The 22023-nt window shown below is 45.4% G+C and overlaps 1 protein-coding gene across 2 annotated transcripts in view; it reads left to right on the plus strand.

The window, feature by feature from the left end:
• The first annotated feature begins 323 nt into the window (after positions 1-323).
• UCK2 (uridine-cytidine kinase 2) overlaps positions 324-22023 on the plus strand; it is an 84821-nt gene continuing 63121 nt past the window's right edge. For both annotated transcript variants that reach the window (XM_005539852.4, XM_074001845.1), the window contains exon 1: positions 324-642. In XM_005539852.4, the coding sequence (XP_005539909.1) occupies positions 544-642 (99 nt within the window). In that variant the 5' untranslated portion in view covers positions 324-543. The remainder of the gene's footprint in view (positions 643-22023) is intronic.

A 22023-nucleotide genomic window follows, 5' to 3' on the forward strand; every position in this document is an offset into this window, starting at 1 on the left:
GGCCATTCCTTCTTATTCAATTTGCCTATTAATTCCTTCAAGCTTTTTATCCCTTCTGAAATAGGTGGTAGCATACCAAATTGAAATACAGAACAGCCTGTTTCTTTCCCGCAGGGTCCGCTAGGGCGCGTCGGAGAAAGGGTTAACCGGGCGGGTGGGAGGGAGGGTCCGGCTCACACCTTTCGCAGAGACCTCGGGCGGCGGCGGGGCCCGGGAGGGGCGGAGGCTGGGGCCAGACGCCTCGCCGCCTCCGCCTCGGCGAATAGCAGCGCGCTGCCCGCCCGGATTGGAGCAGCAGCATCACGCTGACCTCTGCCTGGGATGTAAACGGGCCCGGCCGCTGCGGGCAAAGGAAGGCTCTTGGCTCCTCCGGGAAACCCAGCCCCATCACCCGGCTCTGAGCGGCTCGCAGGCGAGCGGCAGCAGCCTCGGCCCCGGCAGCGCCCAGCGGCGGCTGCGGGAAGCGGAGGGAGGCCGACGCGGGCGCGGGCGGGGAGCGTGCGTCCGTTCGCACAGGCAGCGGGAGGAGGGGCGGCGCGAACCATGGCCGGGGACAGCGAGCAGACCCTGCAGAACCACCAGCAGCCCAACGGCGGCGAGCCCTTCCTTATCGGCGTCAGCGGGGGAACGGCCAGCGGCAAGGTACGGCGGGGCCCCAAGCCGCGCTCCCCTCCCGGCTCCGGTCCCGGCGGCGCATGTGGCCGGCGGCCGCGGGCCATGTCAGTTGCTGCAGCCACCGCGTGGCTCGCGCGCCTCCGCTCCCGGCCGCGCTCCAGCGCCAAGTGCGCCCCGCGCGGCCTGGGGGCGCTGCGGCGGGGGCGGGCGAAGACTCGGGCCATGGAGGTTCTGGGGGTACGCGGCTACGATCGCAGGGCTGGAGTGCTCCCCTCGCTTTTCTCCCCCTGCGTTAATAACTCGTGGCCGGGGTCCTATGGGGGAAGGGCAGGGAAGCGGATGCTTATTGTTTTGCAAGTCCAGTGTTGGGGGAGAGGGCTTTCCGCAGGACCCCCTACGAACCCCCGATGGCCCCCCCACCCCCCACCCCAGCCCCGGTCTGGCACAGACGTGTTTGCCCAGCGGCGCAGCCCGGTGCTGAGGGCGGAGCGAGCCGGGAAGCGCGGCCGGGAGGGCGAGGGTGGCGGGAACGCGCGAGGCGGCATCCCGGGGAAGGGGAGCCCCGTTTGGGGCTGCACTCAAGGGCTGGGGATTACAGGGGTTTCCGGCTAAAAGCCTGAGAGCCAAATAGGTGTGCCGTGACATTAATGAAACGGTAATAGTAGGGGCTTCTGTTTTTTAAGGTTATGAGAGGAAACGTGGTCGACTTCAATGAGAAAGTTGTACTGGCTCCATGCTCTTCGGTGTCCGGGACGTACGCGTCTTGGATCCACGGAAGGGGGTCATCGTATGGGCGTCTGACACTCTTAGGAGCCTGTTTCCTTTGTTTTATCAGCAAGGCAAGAAGAGACGAGGGAAATGACTTCCTAGCTTTACCCGGGGCTTTTTCTGCAGGTGGAGAAGGGTGGAGTCCTCCCAGATGCTTCTTTTCTTTGCTCCCCTAACAGCCTTTAAGATGTGGCTACTTGTTTTTCCCACCGTTTAACACCCTCCAACTTCATTTGGAGCACGGGTTCCTCAGGGGACCCTGAGAGCTGGGTGCTGGTGTGCGGGTTTGGAGAGGCGGGATGATGCTTCCCCGGGCTGGGGAGAGCAGAGCAGGAAGGCTGGTTGGCGCCATGAGGAAAGAGCCACGAGGTTTTCGCTCCCGAACCGACGCGTCCGTAGCCCCTCCTCCATTTTGGTTTTACGTTTTTCCCTCCAGGTCTGGACGACTTTAGCGCAAGGAGCCCAGCTAGACACGGCGGCTGGCCCTGGGGAACTTCTTTATTGATGAAGTTAATCTCGTCCCTAGCTCCCAGGGTTAGGAATCGGCCTGCTTTAGGTCCTGAAGTTTCTGTTCTGTGTGCTCCCTGGTTGAAGGCTTTTAAAAAAAATTTGTAATTTTTGAATGTATTCTTTACTGTGACTTATACTGGTAATTCAAAGCAAAACCAGAATGCTAGCCCTTTCAGAAAGCTTTACCTGTTCTTTTAGAATTATTTTTGCCCTTCTGGCATTCGCCTGTTGGATTGAGAGCTTTTGTGTGTGTGTGTGTGTGTGTGTGTGTGTTCGTGGCTGTTTTCCCAGCCCTCCTAGCACAGTGCCTGCCTGGCATGTAGTGGGGTCCAGATTTTAAGCTGAGGTCCAGTCCTCCTAAGGTGGGGAGGAGACGTAAACTTGCATATGAGCTTTTAGAAACAAAATGACCTTGGTAATCGTCTAAATAATTTAGTTACCATCAGGGTGAAAACTGCCACCCTAGAAGGTGAATAACTCTGTTCTTCTTGTTGTGTATTTCTCAGTCGTCACCTGTTCTAACTTGATAATCAGTACAAGCTTTTGGTGTTACTTGGGTAAAGTGTGGAATGGGAATAGTGGTGAGCCAATATGGGAGTAGCTAATTCTCTGCCTCCTAAAGTGCTGGGGTTACGGGTATGAGCCACTACCCGGGCTGGCTTTTTAATCTTTATTTTTTGTAGCGACTAGGTCACCATGTTGCCCAAGCTTGTTTGTACATTTTTGACATACAATTGATTGTTTGTCATCCTTTAAGATTGTTGATATTTTTGTTATTAAAAAAATCCAAGACTGGGCCTGGTGGCTCACGCCTGTAATCCCAGCATTTTGGGAGGTGGAGGCAGGAGGATTGCTTGAGCCCAGGAGTTTGAGACCAGCCTGGGCAACACAGTGAGACCCCGTCTGTATAAAATGAAAAATGTGGTGGGTTGAGAAAGTTATTTTGACCTATGTTAAAAACCAGATTCTCAGCTTGGACAACATAGTGAGACTTGTTCTCTACAAAAATAAAAAAATTATCCAGATGCGGTGTTGCATGTTTAGAGGCTGAGGTGGGAGGATTGGTTGAGCATGGGAGGTCGAGGCTGCAGTGAGCTGTGATTGTGCCACTGCACTCCAGCCTGGGTGACAGAGCAAGACCTGTCTCAAACAAAAACCAAAAAAGATTATGGCTGGGTACAGTGGCTCACACCTCTAGTCCCAGCACTTTGGGAGGCCAAGACAGGAGGATGACTTCAGAACCAGCCTGGGCAACAGAGAGAGACCTTGTCTCTAAAAAAAAAATAAAAATTAGCCATGTATGGTGGTTTGTTCCACCAGCTACTCAGGAGGCTGAGGCAGGAGGATGGCTTGAGCCTAGGACTTGGAGGCTGCAGTGAGCTTTAGTGCCACTGTACTCCAGACTGGGCAATGTAGCAAGACCCCATCTCAAAACCAAATGAAACCAGATTCTCATTTTTCCCCCAAAGGACAGGTGTAGTGACAACACTAAAAGGGGGGAAAAAACCCAGGCTAAACTTCTTTGCCTGCATACATACCTGTGACTTTTAGGTATCGTTCTGTTTCCTTTTTATTGCCTGTTCCTTGTTCCTGTGACCTCTTCATTGGACAACTGAAATAGCCTCTGAATCTGTTCCATTACACTGTCATCAGAATGGTCTTCCTTAGGAATAGCTCTGGTTGTGCCATTTTCCTTTTCGGAAACCTTGGGTAAGTCCCCATTGCTCAGTACAGGTCAAATACATCAGTACAGTACAAATCCCCTTGGCCCCTGAACGTGGTCCCAGGCTATTTATTGTTTTTATTTTTATTTTATTTTTTATTGAGATGGAGTCTCACTCTGTCACTCAGGCTGGAGTGCAGTGGTGCCATCTTGGCTTACTGCATCCTCCACCTCCCGGGTTCAAGCAATTCTCCTGCCTCAGCCTCCCGAGTAGCTGGGATTATAGGCATGTGCCACCACGCCTGGCTAGTTTTTTTGTATTTTTAGTAGAGGTGGGGGGTTTCACCATGTTGGCCAGGCTGGTCTCGAACTCCTGACCTCAGGTGATCTGCCTGCCTCGGCCTCCCAAAGTGTTGGGATTACATGCATGAGCCACCATGCCCGACCTTATTTTTCTATACAGCCAAATGCACACAGACCATATTATTGAACTGCCTTCACTTAACATTTTGCTCAGTCGTCTTCTTTTTGGAATGGCCTTTAGGCTTTTTAAGGCTCAACTCTGTTAATACTTCCTCGAGGGAGCTCTGTTACCTATTTCCTTAATGAGAATTATTTTTTTTTCTTCTGCTTCCATAGACTTACCATATCTTTCTTGGCTTATGCTTATTTGTTGACTGCTTCTTCCATTAGAGTATGTGTTCTGTGAGAGAATACTTTTTCTTAACCTGTTTAAGTGCTTGGGATTGAGGGGAAATAAGGATTTTAAGGAACCATGAGAGAAGGTCTCTGTCCTTAGCAGTTTACTGTTTCTAAATTTCTTCCACTGTTTTTATCACCACGTCACTTTATCATTAAAGCATTTGATTATCTATTCCCTTTGAAGTCAGGCACCAGTCTTCCCTACTGGTAGATGACAATGGAAGATGAGGTTAGGGGAACTTTTGACTTAGTGATAGGACTGGGATTGGGATCTAGGGTTTTATGTTTTATTTTTTATTTATTTTTGGGACAGAGCCTTGCTCTGTCACCCAGGCTGGAGTGCAGGGGTGCGATCTTGGCTCACTGCAACCCCAGCGATTCTCCTGCCTCAGCCTCCCGAGTAGCTGGGATTACAGGTGCCCACCACAATGTCTGGTTAATTTTTGTACTTTTAGTAGAGACGGGGTTTCACCGTGTTGGCCAGGCTGGTCTCGGTCTCCTGACCTCATGATCCGCCTCGGCCTCCCAAAGTGCTGAGATTACAGGTGTGAGCCTCTGCACCCGGCCAGTTTTTTTTTTCCTTCTTAAAATCTGTATCTGTTTTGAACTTTCTCCACAAGCAGTGGCCTCTTCGTGTGAGTATTTTTAGGGAGGTTGGCCTGCGTGTGACCAATATAGGACACGAGAGGAGATGCCGTCCCCTCTGAGGTGTGGACTGCCACCTCAGTGCAGCTTGGCCATGAGTCAGCATCTGCTTTTGGAGTGCTTCAGAATGTGCTCTGGACCCGTGTCGGCTCCCACTGCCCTGTTCTGGAACCTCGGTCGCCATCCCCATCCAGCCAGATCACGTTATTCCACACCCTCCTATCAGGTGTTCCCGGGACTGTGGGGCTGGTTTGTTCCTTCTGCTGTTTTTCTCAGAGCTGGCATTGTGTGTTTTCCATCACCTCAAACTGCTGCCATGGCGGGGAAGGCCTGGTGTGATCTGGCCCTTGGGACCTCCTTCCCTTTCCCCCTCTAGCTAGTACAGCCACACCCACTCTCGGCATGGCAGGCTTTCCCCCAGCCAAGGATGTCCGCACTTGCTGTCTGCTCTGCCTGAAACTCCAGCTTTTTCACCGAGCCATGCCTAGCAGGATATCTGGTAGAATGAAGAAACCCTGGGTCCTGCTGCCTCCAGTAGTTCCTCTCCTGCTGCCTTTCCTCAGGCTGTATTTCTTCTTTGTTCCTTGAGTGTCTTTGAAGTGTGGTTTCTGATGCTCACTCTGTCTGTGGTCACCTACCAGTTCACTACATAGCATTTGCTTTCATGTCATTTCTTTGTCAAATCTTGCTTTTATGAGGTTCTGTGGTGGGGACAGATTGTCTTTGGGAATTTCACTGCTGAAGACCTGACCTTTTTTGCTTGGTAGTGGTGCTGTTGGAACTACTTACGGTCTCTAAATCTTAGACTTGTATTTCAGTGTTTTAAAATCCATAAAAAAGGGTTGAGGGTGTGCTTTTATATGCGAGTGTGTATGCATATGTCTGTATGCTTTCATGTCCCATTAAACCATTTCAGTCATTAAGCTGATTTGTCATGAAAGCATTTGATCTTTTCATCATATATATAAAATATATAAGCATAACCCATATATAATTATGACATACAAAGTAGGAATAAAAAAAGAAAAAGGAAACATTTAGAAACATAATTTCTTTAATAGTATAAAATCTTTCGATTATTACTAAAATATTATTTGTGACTGAAGATTGAAAGATGTTTTGTTTTTAAAAATCTTGTTTAATACTTGGTGATTCTTGGATGGCCTTGGTGGTGGTAGTTTTGGTGATCATTCAAGACTGAAGGTTTTGTTCTAAGTTTAGTCTTCTGAATTTTTATTTAATGATTGTCATATTTGAAAAAGTTACCCCTAAAAACATCCAAGTAGAGGAAAGTTATCATTTTATAGTACTTACTAAATCATGATGTTCCCATCCTCCAATTATGCTATGACTTTTCTTTAAAACGAGCTAGAATATGTTCATCTTGTAGTCCTAGCTACTTGGGAGGCTCAAGTGGGAAGATTGCCTGAGCCCTAGGAGGTTGAGACTGGAGTGAGTCTTAATCCCACCATTGCAATCCAACCTGGGCGACAGAGCGAGACCCTATCTCAGAAAAAACAAAAAAAGTTCCATTAGTACACGATTTAATATAATAACCTGAAAAATATAAAGAACCATATAAAGCCCTCCAGCATTAGACTTTCAGGCCTCATAAGCGGTAATTTGATTAGATGAGGGGGCAATGGTTCTAAATGTATGCTTGAGAATTTTGAACAATGAGAGAAGGTAACAACTCTGAAAACAATTTGCTTTGCCAACTTGCTATGAGCAATACTCTTTCCATAAGATGAGTTTTTTCTTTCTTTTTTTGTTTTTTTTTTAAAGCAGTTGTTTTTACTTGGTTTCTCCCTGTGAAACTATAGGAAAGGTGTCAGTATTTCTGTGAAAGCCCACACTTGACCTTCAGTACCCTATGGGACAGGGGACCAGCAAGCAGTACTTTTTATTCCTGTGATATGTAGTGTTTGGCAAGAATTTTGCCTGACACATACATGGCAGAAACATAAAAATTTTGTGTGGGTTGTAGAGTTGTGCTTCTTTATTTCCTTATTCAGCCCATAAGTATGCTATTTGGTCTGACATTTTTACCCTTTTTTTTGGCTGACTAGCAGGGAGCAAGGGCTGTTTTGTCATCTCAGCTAGCATGCTGTGCTTTCCCTTGCCTGTCTTGTAGAAGTCCAAAGTTCCGTGTCTCTGGGATTGCTTTTCCTTGGGAGTGGAGATGAGTACTGTCTTTGCCTTTCGCAGGCTTCTAGTCTCCTAGGCTGTCTAGATAAATCTTGTGGTAGAATGGGCTGACAACAGTGCTGATTTTGGACTATGGTCTAAAAGACGTTTTTGCATTCATAACCACTAAGAGAATTTTGGAGAATTCTTCATCCCATTTTGCACATATAATACATATATTTTTATATGTTATAAAATATAATATATTTTGTATGTTATAAAATGTTTTTATGTTATAAAATATATATATTTAAAATTAGTTATTATTATTATTGTTTTAGAGACTGTGCCTCACTATGTTGCCCAGGTTGGCATGAACTCCTGGCCTCAAGCAGTCCTCCTGTCTTGGCCTCCCAAAGTGCTGGGACTACAGGCATGAGCCACTGTACTGGGCCCCATCACATATTTTTGACATCAGTTTTTTTCATTGTAAGTAAGGAGTTGAAAAGGAAGTAATTTCTGATATATTGTAAATATACACTTAAAAACAACAATTGTTTCATTTTTTAAAATTATCCGATGAGTTCTAACTACTGTAATAATTTGACCTATTGTCATACATTTTAAAACCTGTAGATGAACAAGCTCTTATTTGAGTCAGAAATGTTCACTTTTCTTTTTTCCTCAATCATTTCAGTTCTGCTTCCCCTGCAAAATATTAATTTAATTTCATTTTTTTATGCTTGAAAATATTTTATTTGTCACTCTATCATATGTGACAAAAGTATACATTAAAATTTTATTTCCTGTTCTCAGAATCTAAGTATTTATTTCTTTTGGATTGCATTACTACTGTACTTATTAGTACAAAATTCACCAAAACAAATGGATACCGCCGGGCGTGGTGGCTCACGCCTGTAATCCCAGTACTTTTGAGAGGCCGAGGCAGGTGGATTACCTAAGGTCAGGAATTTAAGACCAGCCTGGCCAACATGGGGAAACCCCATCTCTACTAAAAATACAAAAATTAGCTGGGCGTGGTGTCGGGTGCCTGTAATCCCAGCTACTTGGGAGGCTGAGGCAACAGACTAGCTTGAACCTAGGAGGCAGAGGTTGCAGTGAGCCGAGATTGCGCCACTGCACTCCAGCCCGGGTGACAAGAGCAAGACTCTGTCTTAAAAAAAAAAAAAAAAAAACCAAATGGATATCTTATACATTTTTTTTTTTGAAGAAAGCATCTTGATGAGATAGAGCCTTCCACCCCGAATTATTTGATGATTCTGTGGATAATTACTATTTAATACTAGAATAAGATTTTTCATTTGTATAGCTCTAAGCTTTAAGGAACCCTGTTGACATAAATAAGTAGATGGAAATGGAAAGAATATTGTTATATCAAGGTCAATCAGACTCAGTTTTTACCTTTGAAATTATATGTCAAAATACAGTGGATTTTTATGAATCAACTAGCTTGCCATTCATCTCCTCTAATTTTGTAGAAAGCAGGAAAACTGGAAACCTCCAGACCTGTAAAAGGAATTGTTATTCCATCATTAAGTCATTCATCTTCCAATATCAGCTTGAGTATTTTAGATCACCCTTTTGCATGGATTCAGAATGGAGGGGTGATGGGCCTTTATTTTGTAAAACGAGAGAAGCCGGATTGTGAAAGGGTGTCCCTGCTTTCACTTGGCTCGGGAAGTTTTCACGTACCCTAGTTTGAAGACAACTGATTTAGGTAGCTTGGTGTCTTAGTCTGTTTTGTGCTGCTGTAGCAGAATACCTGATAATGAACAGAAATGTATTTCTCACAGTTCTGGAGGCTAAGGAGTCCAAGATTGAGGGTCTGACACCTGGCCTTTTTGCTGTGTCATGGTCATCCCATCCTGGAAGGCAGAAGGGCAAGGGGTGGGGGTGGGGAGGAGAGAAAGTGCGTGTCCTCATGCACAAGAGGTTCAAACAAGGTTCCTTTTGTAAGGAACCCGCCCCTGTCATAACGAATCTGCTCACATGATAAGGGCATTAATCCAGTTCATGAGGGTGGTGCCTTCAAGATCCAAACACCTTCCATCAGGCCCCACTTCCTAACACTGCCACATTGAGCATCAAGTTTTCAACACATGAACTTTAGACGACACTTTCAAACCACAGCACTTGTGTTCCAGCCCACTGTTGCCACTTACTTATTAAGTATCTGTATATTCATCTACAGAAGAGGGTCCTTACAGCCCTTGCATTTTCACAGTTCTGTAACTAGCCTTGAGTATCCTATGATTGTTACCACTGGCCACATAAAGTACTTCTTGAATCTGAACCTGTGTAAGTGGTAGACATTTATAAGCTTTCTTTGGTGGGATTCTGAAAGACTGACATCCTCTGCCATTTGCTAACGTTCATCTCAACTGGATACCGGTTAGATTTCCTGAAGGTCCTGGTACCCTGTATGCTTACTGTCACTTGCAAACCTTTGCAGGTGTTGCTGTTTGCTGTTTTTGGGTCCTCCTCTTCTATGTTGCTAAAGCATCCTAAACAGACCTCAGTTACAGAAATTTTTTTCCCTGCCCTGTGTGGTCCTTGCTTGTTTAGTCTATCTTTAGGCTGAGCTCTCAGGATCAGGGACTTTGTTTTACCTCACTATTGCCTGAAGGTAACACATGTCCAAAAACAGGAAGGATGAGGAGGTTCCCAAATGTTTGTTGAATAACCAAATATTAAGTATTTTTTTTCCCAAACTCCGTGTATCATAGGAATTTCAACATGTCCAGTATTGAACTCCTCATCTCACCCCTTAAACATGCTCAATCTTTAACCTTCACCATCTCAGTTGATGACAGCTTCATCTTTCTAGTTGCTCAGGCCTAAAACCTCAGGGTTATCCTTGACTACTCTTTCTTCTGTAGTCTCAGACTGTCTAGAGAGAACTTACAACGAATGGCTGGTAAGAGTGCTGACTTTGGACTGTAGTCTTCAAACATGTTTGCATTCATAATTGCTAAGTCACTTGGATCCAGTCCATTAAGAAATCCTGTTGGCCCTGCCTTCACAACGTATCTGCAGTCTGAGCACTTTTCTACTCCTTTGCTTCTACCCTGGTCCAGGTCATCATTCATCATCTGTCGGTTGCATCATTGCAGTTGTCTCCTGACCCATCTCCCTCTTCCTTCTTTGTATACATGTTGTATTCTCATAACAGCCAGAGTGATCCTGTTAAAATGAAAGTTGGATAATTCCCTGCTCTGATACAACCCTGCAGTGGCTTCCCATTTTACTCCTAGTAAATTAAGTCTACAACAAGATGGGGAGGGCTCTACAAATGGGTCCTTTGCACGGGCTGTTCATTCTGCCAGGGCATCTCTTGATACCAGTGTCATAACCACCTTCCCTCCTTCAAGTGTTGCTCACGTGTCTCCTTCTCATGATCACTATTTAAAATTGTAAACATTACACACTCAAATATCTGTTGAATGGTTGAAGAATGAATTACTTTGCTCAGTTACCGCTTCTAATACTAGTTTTAACATTAAACCTGTTGCTGGGGGATGTGGATAGTTGTCCCTTTGCTGTTCACATTTGTATTTCCTTCTGGGGTACCATCACCTGGATAAGATTGCTGGCACGTTGTCAGTCACTGAGCTTGGTCTTGTAAGTGTGCATGCTAGATGGCTTAGATGCCTGTTTAATGGTGCATTAAAAAAAATCAGGCTGGGTGCGGTGGCTCATGCATGTAATCGCAGCACTTTGGGAGGCCGGGATGGGTAGATCATCTGAGGTCAGGAGTTCCAGACCAGCCTGACCAATGTGGTAAAATCCCATCTCTACTAAAAATACAAAAATTAGCTGGGCATGGTGGCGGGTGCCTGTAATCTCAGCTACTTGGGAGGCTGAGGCAGGAGAATCACTTGAACCAGGGAGGCAGAAGTTGCAGTGAGATCATGCCACTGCACTCCAGCCTGGGTGACAGAGCGAGACTTCGTCTCAAAAAAATAAAAAAATAAAAAAAAAAAAAGAAAAAAAAAATCAGAGAGTGACTTTAACTTAAACTTTTAACCTTAAATTCTTATTGTCATGCTCTTAAAGAACTGTCACCTATTTTGTTTAACTTAATACTTTTAATTGAGGTAAGATACGCTTTTTTTTTATTAGTCGGTGGCTACATTTTTCTCTACCTCCTTTTGTAGAGAAAGGAAACGTTTGAGAGCAGAAAGAATAGAATATTGAGTGATACACAGTGTTTGAAAGAGAGGTAGTGAATACTCTTCAGGAAGGAAATGCAAGCTGAGGGAGTCCTCCTTGTCTGACTACAGAGGGAGGACACAAGCCGAAGTGGGCATGAGATTGGCCATTTGGTTTCTGGAGGAAGGGGTCAGGAGACATCCGTTGTTAAGGTGGAAAAACTTGTGTTTTGGATGTGTCTTCTGGGAAGAACTCAGTCCTAGCCTGCCATGAGGCTCTGCTTGCTAAGTCTTGGTGGAGTATAAGGTGTTTTTTTGGTGTGATAGAATTGAAGCTTTATAATGTCTCCACTTCGGGTTAGGATTGAGAATCCCTGGTTTGTTCAGAAAATGCTTCCTTGAGGTAAGCCCAGGAAGCTTGATGGAGTGGAGAACATGCGTGGGTTTTGGAGTCAGCCAGGCTTGTGTTAACATTCCTGCTTGGCCACTTCTTTTTTTTTTTTTTCTCTTTTTGAGACGAAGTCTCGCTGTGTCGCCCAGGCTGGAGTGCAGTGGCGCAATCTCAGCTCACTGCAAGCTCCGCCTCCCGGGTTCACGCCATTCTTCTGCCTCAGCTTCCGAGTAGCTGGGACTACAGGTGCCCGCCACCACGCCCGGCTAGTTTTTTTTTTTTTTTATATTTTTAGTAGAGACGGGGTTTCACCATGTTAGCCAGGATGGTCTCGATCTCCTGAGCTCTTGATCCACCCGCCTCGGCCTCCCAAAGTGCTGGGATTACAGGCTTGAGCCACCGCGCCCGGCCCCTGCTTGGCTACTTCTAATCTGTTTCTTCTGAACCTATTCCTCCATCTGTGAAAAGGAGATGATGTCTGGTTTGGAGAGGTGTTGGGGTTAAACGATAAAATGTATGTAGAGGTATATGCTTCTGCAGCGGGCCGGTCACTTGCCAGTACCATGATTCATGTTCTGTGCAGGCGTGCTGTCAGAACAGGCTCATTGGCCAACCTTCCCTCCCTACCCCTGCCCCAGACGGAGTCCTGCTGTGTTGTCCAGCCTGGAGTGTGGTGCGATCTCGGCCCACTGCAGCCTCTGCCGGGTTCAAGCAGTTCTCCTGCCTCAGCCTCCCAAATAGCTGGGATTACAGGTGCCTGCCACCACACCCAGCTAATTTTTGTATTTTTGGTAGAGATGGGGTTTCACCATGTTGGCCAGGCTGGTCTCGAACTCCAGACCTCAGGTGATCTACCCACCTCAGCCTCCCAAAGTGCTGGGATTGCAGGCGTGAGCCGCCGCGCCTGGCCCTTATTGCTTCTTTAATCCAGATCACAAATTGCAGTTTTTGAAGCATCCACCCCTTCCTGCTCCTGAAAGAAAAGGTCCATGTCTTTGTTCATTCAGCCATTCATTCAGTAAATATGTGTTGATTACTTACAGTGTGTCAGACACTTGTGAGGTGCTGGGAACACAGCAGTGCATTAGAGAAAGGCCCTGACCTCAGGGAGCTTGTATGTTTAGGTCTGACTCATCTGTGTTAATCCAGTGCCCAGTGTCATGGTAGGTGTTTAAGCGTCTGCCAAACTGCATTAAGTAATACTCCCTTTACTGGTTTCCTGTAGCAGTCATTCTCTTGTGTCATGGTTGGCTGTTTACACCTGACTTCCAGATTCCAGGATCCTGGAGTGTCAGTTATTCCTCTTGTGTCCCCAGTCTGGTGCACAGGAGGGCTTCAGTGTGATTGTTGAAAGTGTGCTAAATGCCAGGTAAATGCTCCAGCGATTAAGTGCTGTCACAGGTCGAGAGGAGTCAGAAAGTGTTAATGACTGTGCTACAGCTTTTCTTGCTAAAGTCACCAGTAATCACCTAGTCTGTAAATCCCGTTCAAGCTGTAGATTCTTTACCTTGACTTTCTGTAACACTTGACAGTGCCCTTGTCCTCTGGGAAACTTTTCTTGGTTTCACTGCTCTTGGCTGGTTGGCTTTCTTCACTCTCACCATTTTTCTCACTCATCCCTGGGCCCTTTTCTGCCTATGGCTGTGTCATGCCTCAGAATCCCCTTCTTGGTTCACTGGTTTTTCCCCCTCCCTATTCTGTATTCTCCATTTGTCAGTGATTTGAAGATTGGCTGTTTCCTGCCTTGAGTCCTTTCCTGGGTTTCTTTCTCATTTATTCAGCTGTCACTGGGCATTTCCACATCATGTTCTTAACCAGCGTTTATCCAGAATGAGACTCCTGACAATACCCTGCCTCCTCCTGTTCCCAGCCACAGACCTGCTGCTCTACCTGTATTTTCTCTCCACACAGATGCACAAGACAGAAACCTTACAGTCATCTCTGTCACTCCTGCACTTCCACATTCTCCCACATCCATCCCGTCTCCTGGTGCAGTCAGTCTTCCTTTCTGAATTTCTCTTGAAATAATTTCTCCTCCCAATCCGCATCCATATTTCCTGCCTGAATGACTCTCCACTGACTGATTTCCCAGCTGCCAATCTGGACCACCTCCAAAACGTTCTCTACATTGCTGCTGGAGTGATCTTTTAAAAGTGCATCTCCGATGCTGCCTGTCCTTCCTGTACATTCTTCAGTAGCTCTTCTTTGCCTTCAGTCTTGCCGTCATCCTTTTCTTCCAGCTAAGCCACAGGAGGCTTAGTCCCTCTAGCCTTGCTTCCTGTCACTCCCTTCTTGCCATATCGGTCCTCCCCCACCCTGAGTTGTCAGCACTTCCAGTTCCCAGCTCTTGAGAGCTCACCTCCAGACTACTGCACGTGTTGATGCTGCTGCTTCTGATGTGCCTCTTTTGTGTGGTCACTTTTACTCATCCTTCAAACACCTCTTCACCTGTCACTTCCCCTAGGAAGTGTTCTGTCAGTTCACTGCAGTCTGAATTGAGGTTTGCATCCTGTGTTTTTCTTTCTCTAACACCCCATGCTTTTCTCTTCTCAGTAGACTGAGTTTAGGGTCACTGTCTTTATCTCTGTCCGTTGTGCCTAGAATATTGTAGCTGCTCACACATACTTGAGTGAATGTATTCAAGTCTTTTTTTTGAAACCACGATTGTGAGATTGGTTTACCTGGGAGTTCATCTGGGTCTTTTTTGTTTCTCATTCTCATATCAGAATTTAAGATTTGAAAACTTAATTTCACATGTATAGTTTTGGGAAAAAAGTCATCTTTAAATGAATGCTACATTTATAGCAAAAATTAGGGACATGACTGAGTTTCAAGAAGTCGTTAGCCACAGATTTTTTGAGGGATGGTACAGGCTTTTAACTTACTAGAAAGGACAACTTTTGGTTGGGCTTGGTGACTCAACGCCTGTAATCCCAGCACTTTGGGAGGTCAAGGTGGGAGGATTACTTGAGGCTGGGAGTTGGAGACCAGCCTGGCAGCAGAGTAGAACCCCCATCTCTACAAAAAATAACTGATTAGCCAGGTGTGGTGGCATGCACCTATAATACGAGCTACTGAGGAGGCTGAGATAGGAGGATCTGTGGAGCCCAGGAGTTTGAGGGCGACAGATGGAGAGACCCTATCTAAAAAAGAGGAGAACAACCTTTATCATGTTTTGCCACTTTTTATTCTTAATCAGAAGTAACATATGTTCTTGTAAAATGTTGATTTAATACTAGTGGAGTGCCTACTGCAACTCTTGATTCCACTGCCTTATTTTTTTCTTATATCACTGATATCATTTGAAATAATTTTGCATGTGTTTATTGTTTATCTCTTTTCAGTGTATTTCTTTTGGTAACAGCTAATACTTCCTGAGCACTAACTATATACTAAGTGCTATTGTAAGTGTTTTATTTGTATTAATGCCTTTATTTCCTCTCACAGCCCCTTCAGGTAAGGTACTCTAATTATCCCCAATTTCAACACAGGAAGACTGCAGCCCCAAGGCGTTAAGTACCCACTGTGCCATAGCAGAGTGCCAGGTGGGGCTGGCATTTAAACTCCTGGCTTCGGAGTCCAAAAAACCTACTCTGCTCCATTGAATCTCAATGCAAGCCTGAAAGGGCACATATGCCTTCTCCTGCAGTGCCTGCACCTAGAATGGCTCCCTCCTCATAGTTGACATTCAGTGTGGATGAACACGAGGTATTCCAAGTAAGAAGTAAAAATAAAATCCTTCAGCACCTGTGGTACTGTGATATAATAAGAAATACGTATTTGGTCTCATTCCTGGCACAGAGCTCCTAAAACCCTTGTGGATAGGGGCATTAGGAGAACCTCTTGTTCTAATGTGTTCCTGACAGCCCCCAAAACTTTTGTAATTTCCTGGGTGATAACAGCTCCTAAATCCCTTAGAATTTCCCACGTGATAGGAGCATCTTTTGTTCTAACAAGATAACTGTGGTGGGCTCCTAGATAGCCAGGATGGTGGCTGGTTGCCAGGGGAACCAGCTATGTGATTACGGTGTTAGAACTTTCAGTTCCATGCCCCTGACCTCTGGGGAGGTGAGAGGGAGAGGGGGGCTAAAGGTCGAGCTGATGACTAATGGCAGCATTGTGATCAATGATGCGTATATAATGAAGTTTTCAGAAAACCCCAAAAGGACAGTTTTTGAATGAGCATCCAGATAGCAGAACAGGTGGGAGTTCCTGGAGGGTGACTGCCTCAAGAGGGTGTGGAAGCTTTGCGCCCTTCCCACATGCCTCGCCCTTTGCGTCTTTTTAATCTGGCTGTTCCTCTGTTTCCTTTGTAATCTTTTTTTTTTTTTTTTTTGAGACGGAGTCTCGCTCTGTCGCCCAGGCTGGAGTGGTGCAGTGGCCGGATCTCAGCTCACTGCAAGCTCCGCCTCCCGGGTTTACGCCATTCTCCTGCCTCAGCCTCCGGAGTAGCTGGGACTACAGGCGCCCGCCACCTCGCCCGGCTAAGTTTTTGTATTTTTAGTAGAGACGGGGTTTCACTGTGTTAGCCAGGATGGTCTCGATCTCCTGACCTCGTGATCCGCCTGTCTCGGCCTCCCAAAGTGCTGGGATTACAGGCTTGAGCCACCGCGCCCGGCCTCCTTTGTAATCTTTATAATAAATTATAAATTGTTCCCTTTATAATAAATGGGTAAACATAAGTATTTCTTTGAGCTCAGTGAGCCACGCTAGCAAATTAATCGAGCCTAAGGAGGGGTCATGAGAACCCTGATTTAAAAGCCTCTGTCAGAAGCACAAGTCACAACCTGGGACCTGCCATTGGCATCTGAAGTACGGGGCAGTCTTGGGGACTGAGCCCTCAGCCTGTGGGATCTGGCGCTCTGTCTAGGTAGATCGTGTCAGAATTGAATTCCAGGACACCCAGCTGGTGTCTGCTGGTGAACTGGTTGGTTGCTGGTGGGGAGAAATCCCCACACATTTTGGTGACCAGAGGTGGAATATTCTCTGCACAGTAGAGGGTAGGAAAGGCACTTTGGTGTTTTTTCTGTATCTTCTTGGCTCACTCTTCCTCAGAGGTTAGTTGCTATAATTTGTTTTCCTCATAAAGCTTTTCCTTTTCAATTACAAATATATATTTATGCACAGATGAAGTACTTATAAAATGAATGTTACCTCTCTTGGGAAACAGACTTTTTTTTCTTCACAACTCTTTGGAGAGCATGTCCCTTGAGATGTGACATTATTTTAGCTTTGTAACAATTAACTGGATCTGAGTTGTTTTACATCAGCTGAATATCAGTCTCCTTGCGATCTGGGAAATATTTAAGTCTCATCAGCAGTATTTTGGGGAAAGGGGTGCTCCTGCAGATGGCAGCTGCTGTTTTCTGTTTGTTTGTTCATTGATTGATTGGTTGGGACAGGGTCTCGCTCTGTTGCCCAGGATGGAGTACAGTGGCATGATCACTGCTCACTGCAGCTTCAACTTGCTGGACCCAAACAATCCTCCTGCCGCCGCCTCCTGAGTAGCTGATACTATAGGAGTGTGCCACCATGCCCAGCTAATTTTAAAATTCTTTTTAGAGATGGAGTGTCACTTTTTTGCCCAGGCTGATCTTGAACTCTACACTCCAGTGATCCTCCCGCCTTGGCCTCCGAAAGTGTTGGGGTTACAAGTGTGAGCCACTGCACCCAGCATTCTGTGCTTTCTCACTGGATGTCATGCCCTGCAAAGAAAGTTGACCAGGTGCAGTGGCTTATGCTTGTAATTCCAGTGCTTTGGGAGGCCGAGGTGGGATGATCACTTGAGCCCAGGAGTTCCAGACCAGCTTGAGCAACACAGTGAGACCTTGTCTCTACAGAAAATTAAGAAAGAAAGTAAAAAAATTAGCTGAGTGTGGCACCTGTAGCCTAGCTAGCCACTCTAGAGACTGAGGTGGGAGGATCACTTGAGCCCAGTAGTTGGAGGTTAGAGTGAGCTATGATTGTGCCACTGTGCTCCAACATTGGCAGTAGGGTGAGACTTTGTCTCTAAAGACACACAACAATTTAAAATTTATTTAATGTCCCTAGATTCCTACAGGTATTGAATTCCTATGGGTATGGGATTTTGACTGTGGTCTTTTCCTAGTTTCTATAACTGTGCTGATAAGGAAAAAGAGACTGCCCTTTTTTAAAAAAACAAAACAAAACAAAATATCTGAAAGTTGGTCAAGTCTTATCTTTCCTTCTGTTTCCCTCTGATGGTAGCAGACAGTTTACCTGTAGGGCAAGAGTTTTTAGATTAGCCTGGGATCCATGGATAGGCTTCAGAAGGGCTATCTATCTTATGAAACTACACATAGAGTTTTGTTAAGTGTGCATTTCACATTTCACTGGGGAGAGTGTTTCATGCCAGATCCCAGGTTGAGGATAAGCACGAATCCTTTTTGATATAGGTGTATTCTTTGTCAAGTTGGCAACAAGGATCCTGGAAGCTGACTTGATTTAGGAATTAGAACGTGTTTTTCCTTTTTATTCCTATTCCCAGAAAATTATACCAGTGGGAATAAAATGAGAGAGGGCAGTTTGGACTGTTCCTCAGTGAAGAACAGGGGTTCATACTCATCAGGTGGATGTATGGGCTCAGCCTGTATATGGGGGCACCTGTTCAGATTAAATCTCATGTTGTCGTATGACAGCAATGTCATGACTGCCTTTGTCCCCTTGTGAGCTTTGTATCATGTAGAGTGGAGATAGCTCACACCCTTATTTAACTGGCCATTTTTATTTTCAGATGCTGCTGCTGTGAAGTGTATGTGTACTTGTATATTGTTAAAAATTTAACATATAAATTATTACTTTGGTAAGAGTTAAAAAAAAAGTATATAGTATAAAAAGACAAATCACACCGTCTAAGTGCTGCCACTTCCTAGTGAAATGATCTTGGGCAAAGTTACTTGCTGTGTGTCAGTTTTCCTCATCAATAAAATGGGTACCAAAGTAGTACCTGCCCATATTGTGAGGATTGTAAAGATTACATACAATAATAAATAATATGGAAAAGGCAATTGAAATGTTTTCTGGTATATGGAAAACAGGCAATAATTATCTCTTTTGATGGTGATGGTATTGATAACAATAATGATACCTAGAAAGGCCTGTAACCAAAAATCAGTAGTCCTTCCTTCTTTACCCCATCCCATGTTTTAGAAACAACCACTTTTAAATCCTCTAGCTATTTCTTTTATCTCCAAATTTGAAAAAATTACATTTTCTTAATTTGCATCACCCCCTCAACCTCGACTATGTTAAGCCTCTTTATTGACTTTCTCTTTTAGAAGATCAGATCAGGTTTTTAGTTTTTTCTAGAGACAGAATCTCACTGTGTTGCCCAGGCTGGAGTGCAGTGGCTATTCACAGACATCATCATAGTGCATCCTTGAACTCCTGGCCTCAAGCACTCCTCCTGCCTCATCCTTCAGAGTAGATAGGGCTACAGGCATATGCCACCATTCCCAGCTTGAAGATTAGGGTTTTTTTGTTTGTTTGTTTTTTGAGACTGAGTCTTGCTCTGTCACCCAGGCTGGAGTGCAGTGGCGTACTCTTGGCCCACTATCTCTGCCTCCTGGGTTCAGAGTTTCACCATGTTGGCCAGGCTGCTCTCGAACTCCTAACCTCAAGTGATCCGCCCACCTTGGCCTCCCAAAGTGCTAGGATTTACAGCCTTGAGCCACTGCACCCGGCCGAAGATAAGGTTTTAAGTGACACCTCCTGCTTCCCTACACTTTTCTTCATCTTCTGACGCAATTATATCAAGTTTTGGTTAAATAGACATTTAGTGTTAACATAATGATCATATGAACATTTAACTGCTAATCTGAGTTGAAAAAGTTGGGGGAAATATTGTTTGTTGATTTTAATTATGAGTGAAGTTAAAGGTTGTCATGTGGTTGTAGCTTATTTAGGTTTATTTTATGACTTGCTCATTTTTCTCCTCAGATACTCAATTTTACCTTATTGGTTTGTACAAGCAGTCTGGACTCAGAAAGTATTGGTGGAGGTTGAACTTCTTGAAGAAACATTGAGCTTTTGCTGGGCGTGGTGGCTCACGCCTGTAATCCTAGCACTTTGGGAGGCCAGTGCAGGAGGACTGCTTGAGGCCAGGAGTTTGAGACCAGCCTGGCCAACATGGTGAAAACCCATCTCTACTAAAAATACAAAAATGAGCCGGGTATGTTGACGTGTATCTGTAGTCCCAGCTACTTGGGAGGCTGAGGCAGGAGAATCGCTTGAATCCGCTGAGGCGGAGGTTGTAGTGAGCTGAGATCGTGCCACTGCCCTCCGGCCTGGATGACAGAGCGAGACTCTTGTCTCCAAAAAAAAAAAAAAAAAAAAAAAAAACCAAAACACACACACCAAAAAAAAACACCTGAGCTTTACATCCATAGATGAGGAGTTTGGAGTAGAAATAGATGACCTCTTATCTGTGTCAGCTTTTGATACTATCTGCCTTTCATGTCTTTATTCTTCTTAGGTTGTCATCTTAGCTAAGGCTTTCTACCCATAGAAATAAGCCCACCATATTTCAGAAAACGTGGTGGGTCATAGGAAAGCACTCAGATGGGACAACCTAGTTGGATTTGGTACAAAATGAGCCAGATGTGGGAAAAGGCAAATTAACATGATTATGAAAAGTAAGAATGGTGGAGCTGGGTGCGGTGGCTCAGGCCTGTAATCCCAGTTTGGGAGGCTGAGGTGAGAGGGTTGCTTGAGGCCTGGAGTTTGAGATCAGCTTGGGCAACAAAGTGAAACCCCATTTTTAAAAAAAGATAGTAGGGAAGAGCAGAGGTTTCTTGAAAGTGCACTCAACAAAAGGATTAGGCTGATCTAATAGTTGGCATGTCAGTATTGATACAGTTTTCCTTGGTACAGTCTACCCAGAGTGGGGGAAGGGGCAGAGCATAAGGATAGAGGGGGGAGTAGTGGTTTTGTGGATGTCAGGTGTTTACCACCAAACTAGATGGAGGTGGTCAGGTGGTGGAGAGCTTCTGCTCTGAGAACCTGACCGAGAAGCAAAACATTGTCTCTGCGTAGAGTGGACTCGGGACCAAAGCAGATTTCTCTGTGGGGCTATAGTGAATGAAACTGTCCTGAAGCCAGCCTGGTCTAGGGTATTCTGGCCTCTAAGATTGAGAGGGATGGTGGGCAGGGCAGTGGGCCAGAGGTGAAGTGAGATGAGGAAGGCCAAGCCCTTTTCTCCTGAGGAAGCCAGTGCTAGGGCACCAATTATAGTTTTACACAATGCCAGCTTCCAGCCTGCATAGAGAAACATGAAATTTCTGCTTAAAACGGAGTTCCTTTTTCCATTTTTGGCTCTAAACTTTTTGTGTTGGGAGTTAGGAACCAATTTTGGAGAGTGATTGTAGTGAGGGAATCTGGAAAACCTGTGAAAATGGAAAAGCTCGTTTTAGACAGGAAAAATCTGTCTCTTGGAATGAGTAGCAGAGGGTTTTCTTGCTCAAGGTAGTTTTCCTTTCTGTTCTTGGTGTGGTGCCTGACTCCACATTTTTCACCCAGCTCTTAAACAGGTTTTGCTGAGTAGCTGCAGGCAAGTCATCTTCTCTGTAAATTAGATGTAGTTAATAACACCTGTTACTCAGAGAGTGACTGGATTAACAGGTAAGAGTTTGGACTGGAGTGACCCAGAAATGGTATGAAATAGTGAGAAGAACCTGAGATCACTAGATGTCCCAGAGAAGACACCTTCCTTAGATCTCAGTTGAGGAGACTGAACTAAACAGCCTTTGTTCATTAAAAAAATTTTTTTTTATTTTTATTTATTCTGAGACAGAATTTTGCTCTTGTTGCCCAGGCTGGAGTGCGTGTTGTGATCTTGGCTCACCACAACCTCCACCTCCTGGGTTCAAGCGATTCTCCTGCCTCAGCCTCCTGAGAAGCTGGGATTACAGGCATGCGCCACCACACCTGGCTAATTTTGTATTTTAAGTAGAGATGGGGTTTCTCCATGTTGGTCAGGCTGGTCTCGAACTCCCGATCTCAGGTGATCCGTCTGCCTCAGCCTCTCAAAGTCCTGGGATTTTAGGCGTGAGCCACCGCACCTAGCCTTATTTTTTAATTTTTAAATTTTTCTTAGAGACAAGGTCTTGCTCTGTTGCTCAGGGTGGAGTGCAGTGGCGTGATCACAGCTCTCTGCAGCCTTGAACTCCTGGGCTGAAACCATCCTCCTGCCTCAACCTCCCAAGTAGCTGGGCCTGCAAGTTGCACATGCCACCACATGTGACTAATTTAAAAAAATTTTTTTTTTTTTTTTGAGACAGAGTCTGGCTCTGTCACTCAGGCTGGAGTGCAGTGGTGCAATCTCGGCTCCCTGCAAGCCCCACCTCCTGGGTTCACGCCATTCTCCTGCCTCAGCCTCCCAAGTCGCTGGGACTACAGGTGCCCACCACCAC

Source organism: Macaca fascicularis, chromosome 1 (assembly GCF_037993035.2).
Source record: "Macaca fascicularis isolate 582-1 chromosome 1, T2T-MFA8v1.1".
Classification (NCBI taxonomy): Eukaryota; Metazoa; Chordata; class Mammalia; order Primates; family Cercopithecidae; genus Macaca; species Macaca fascicularis.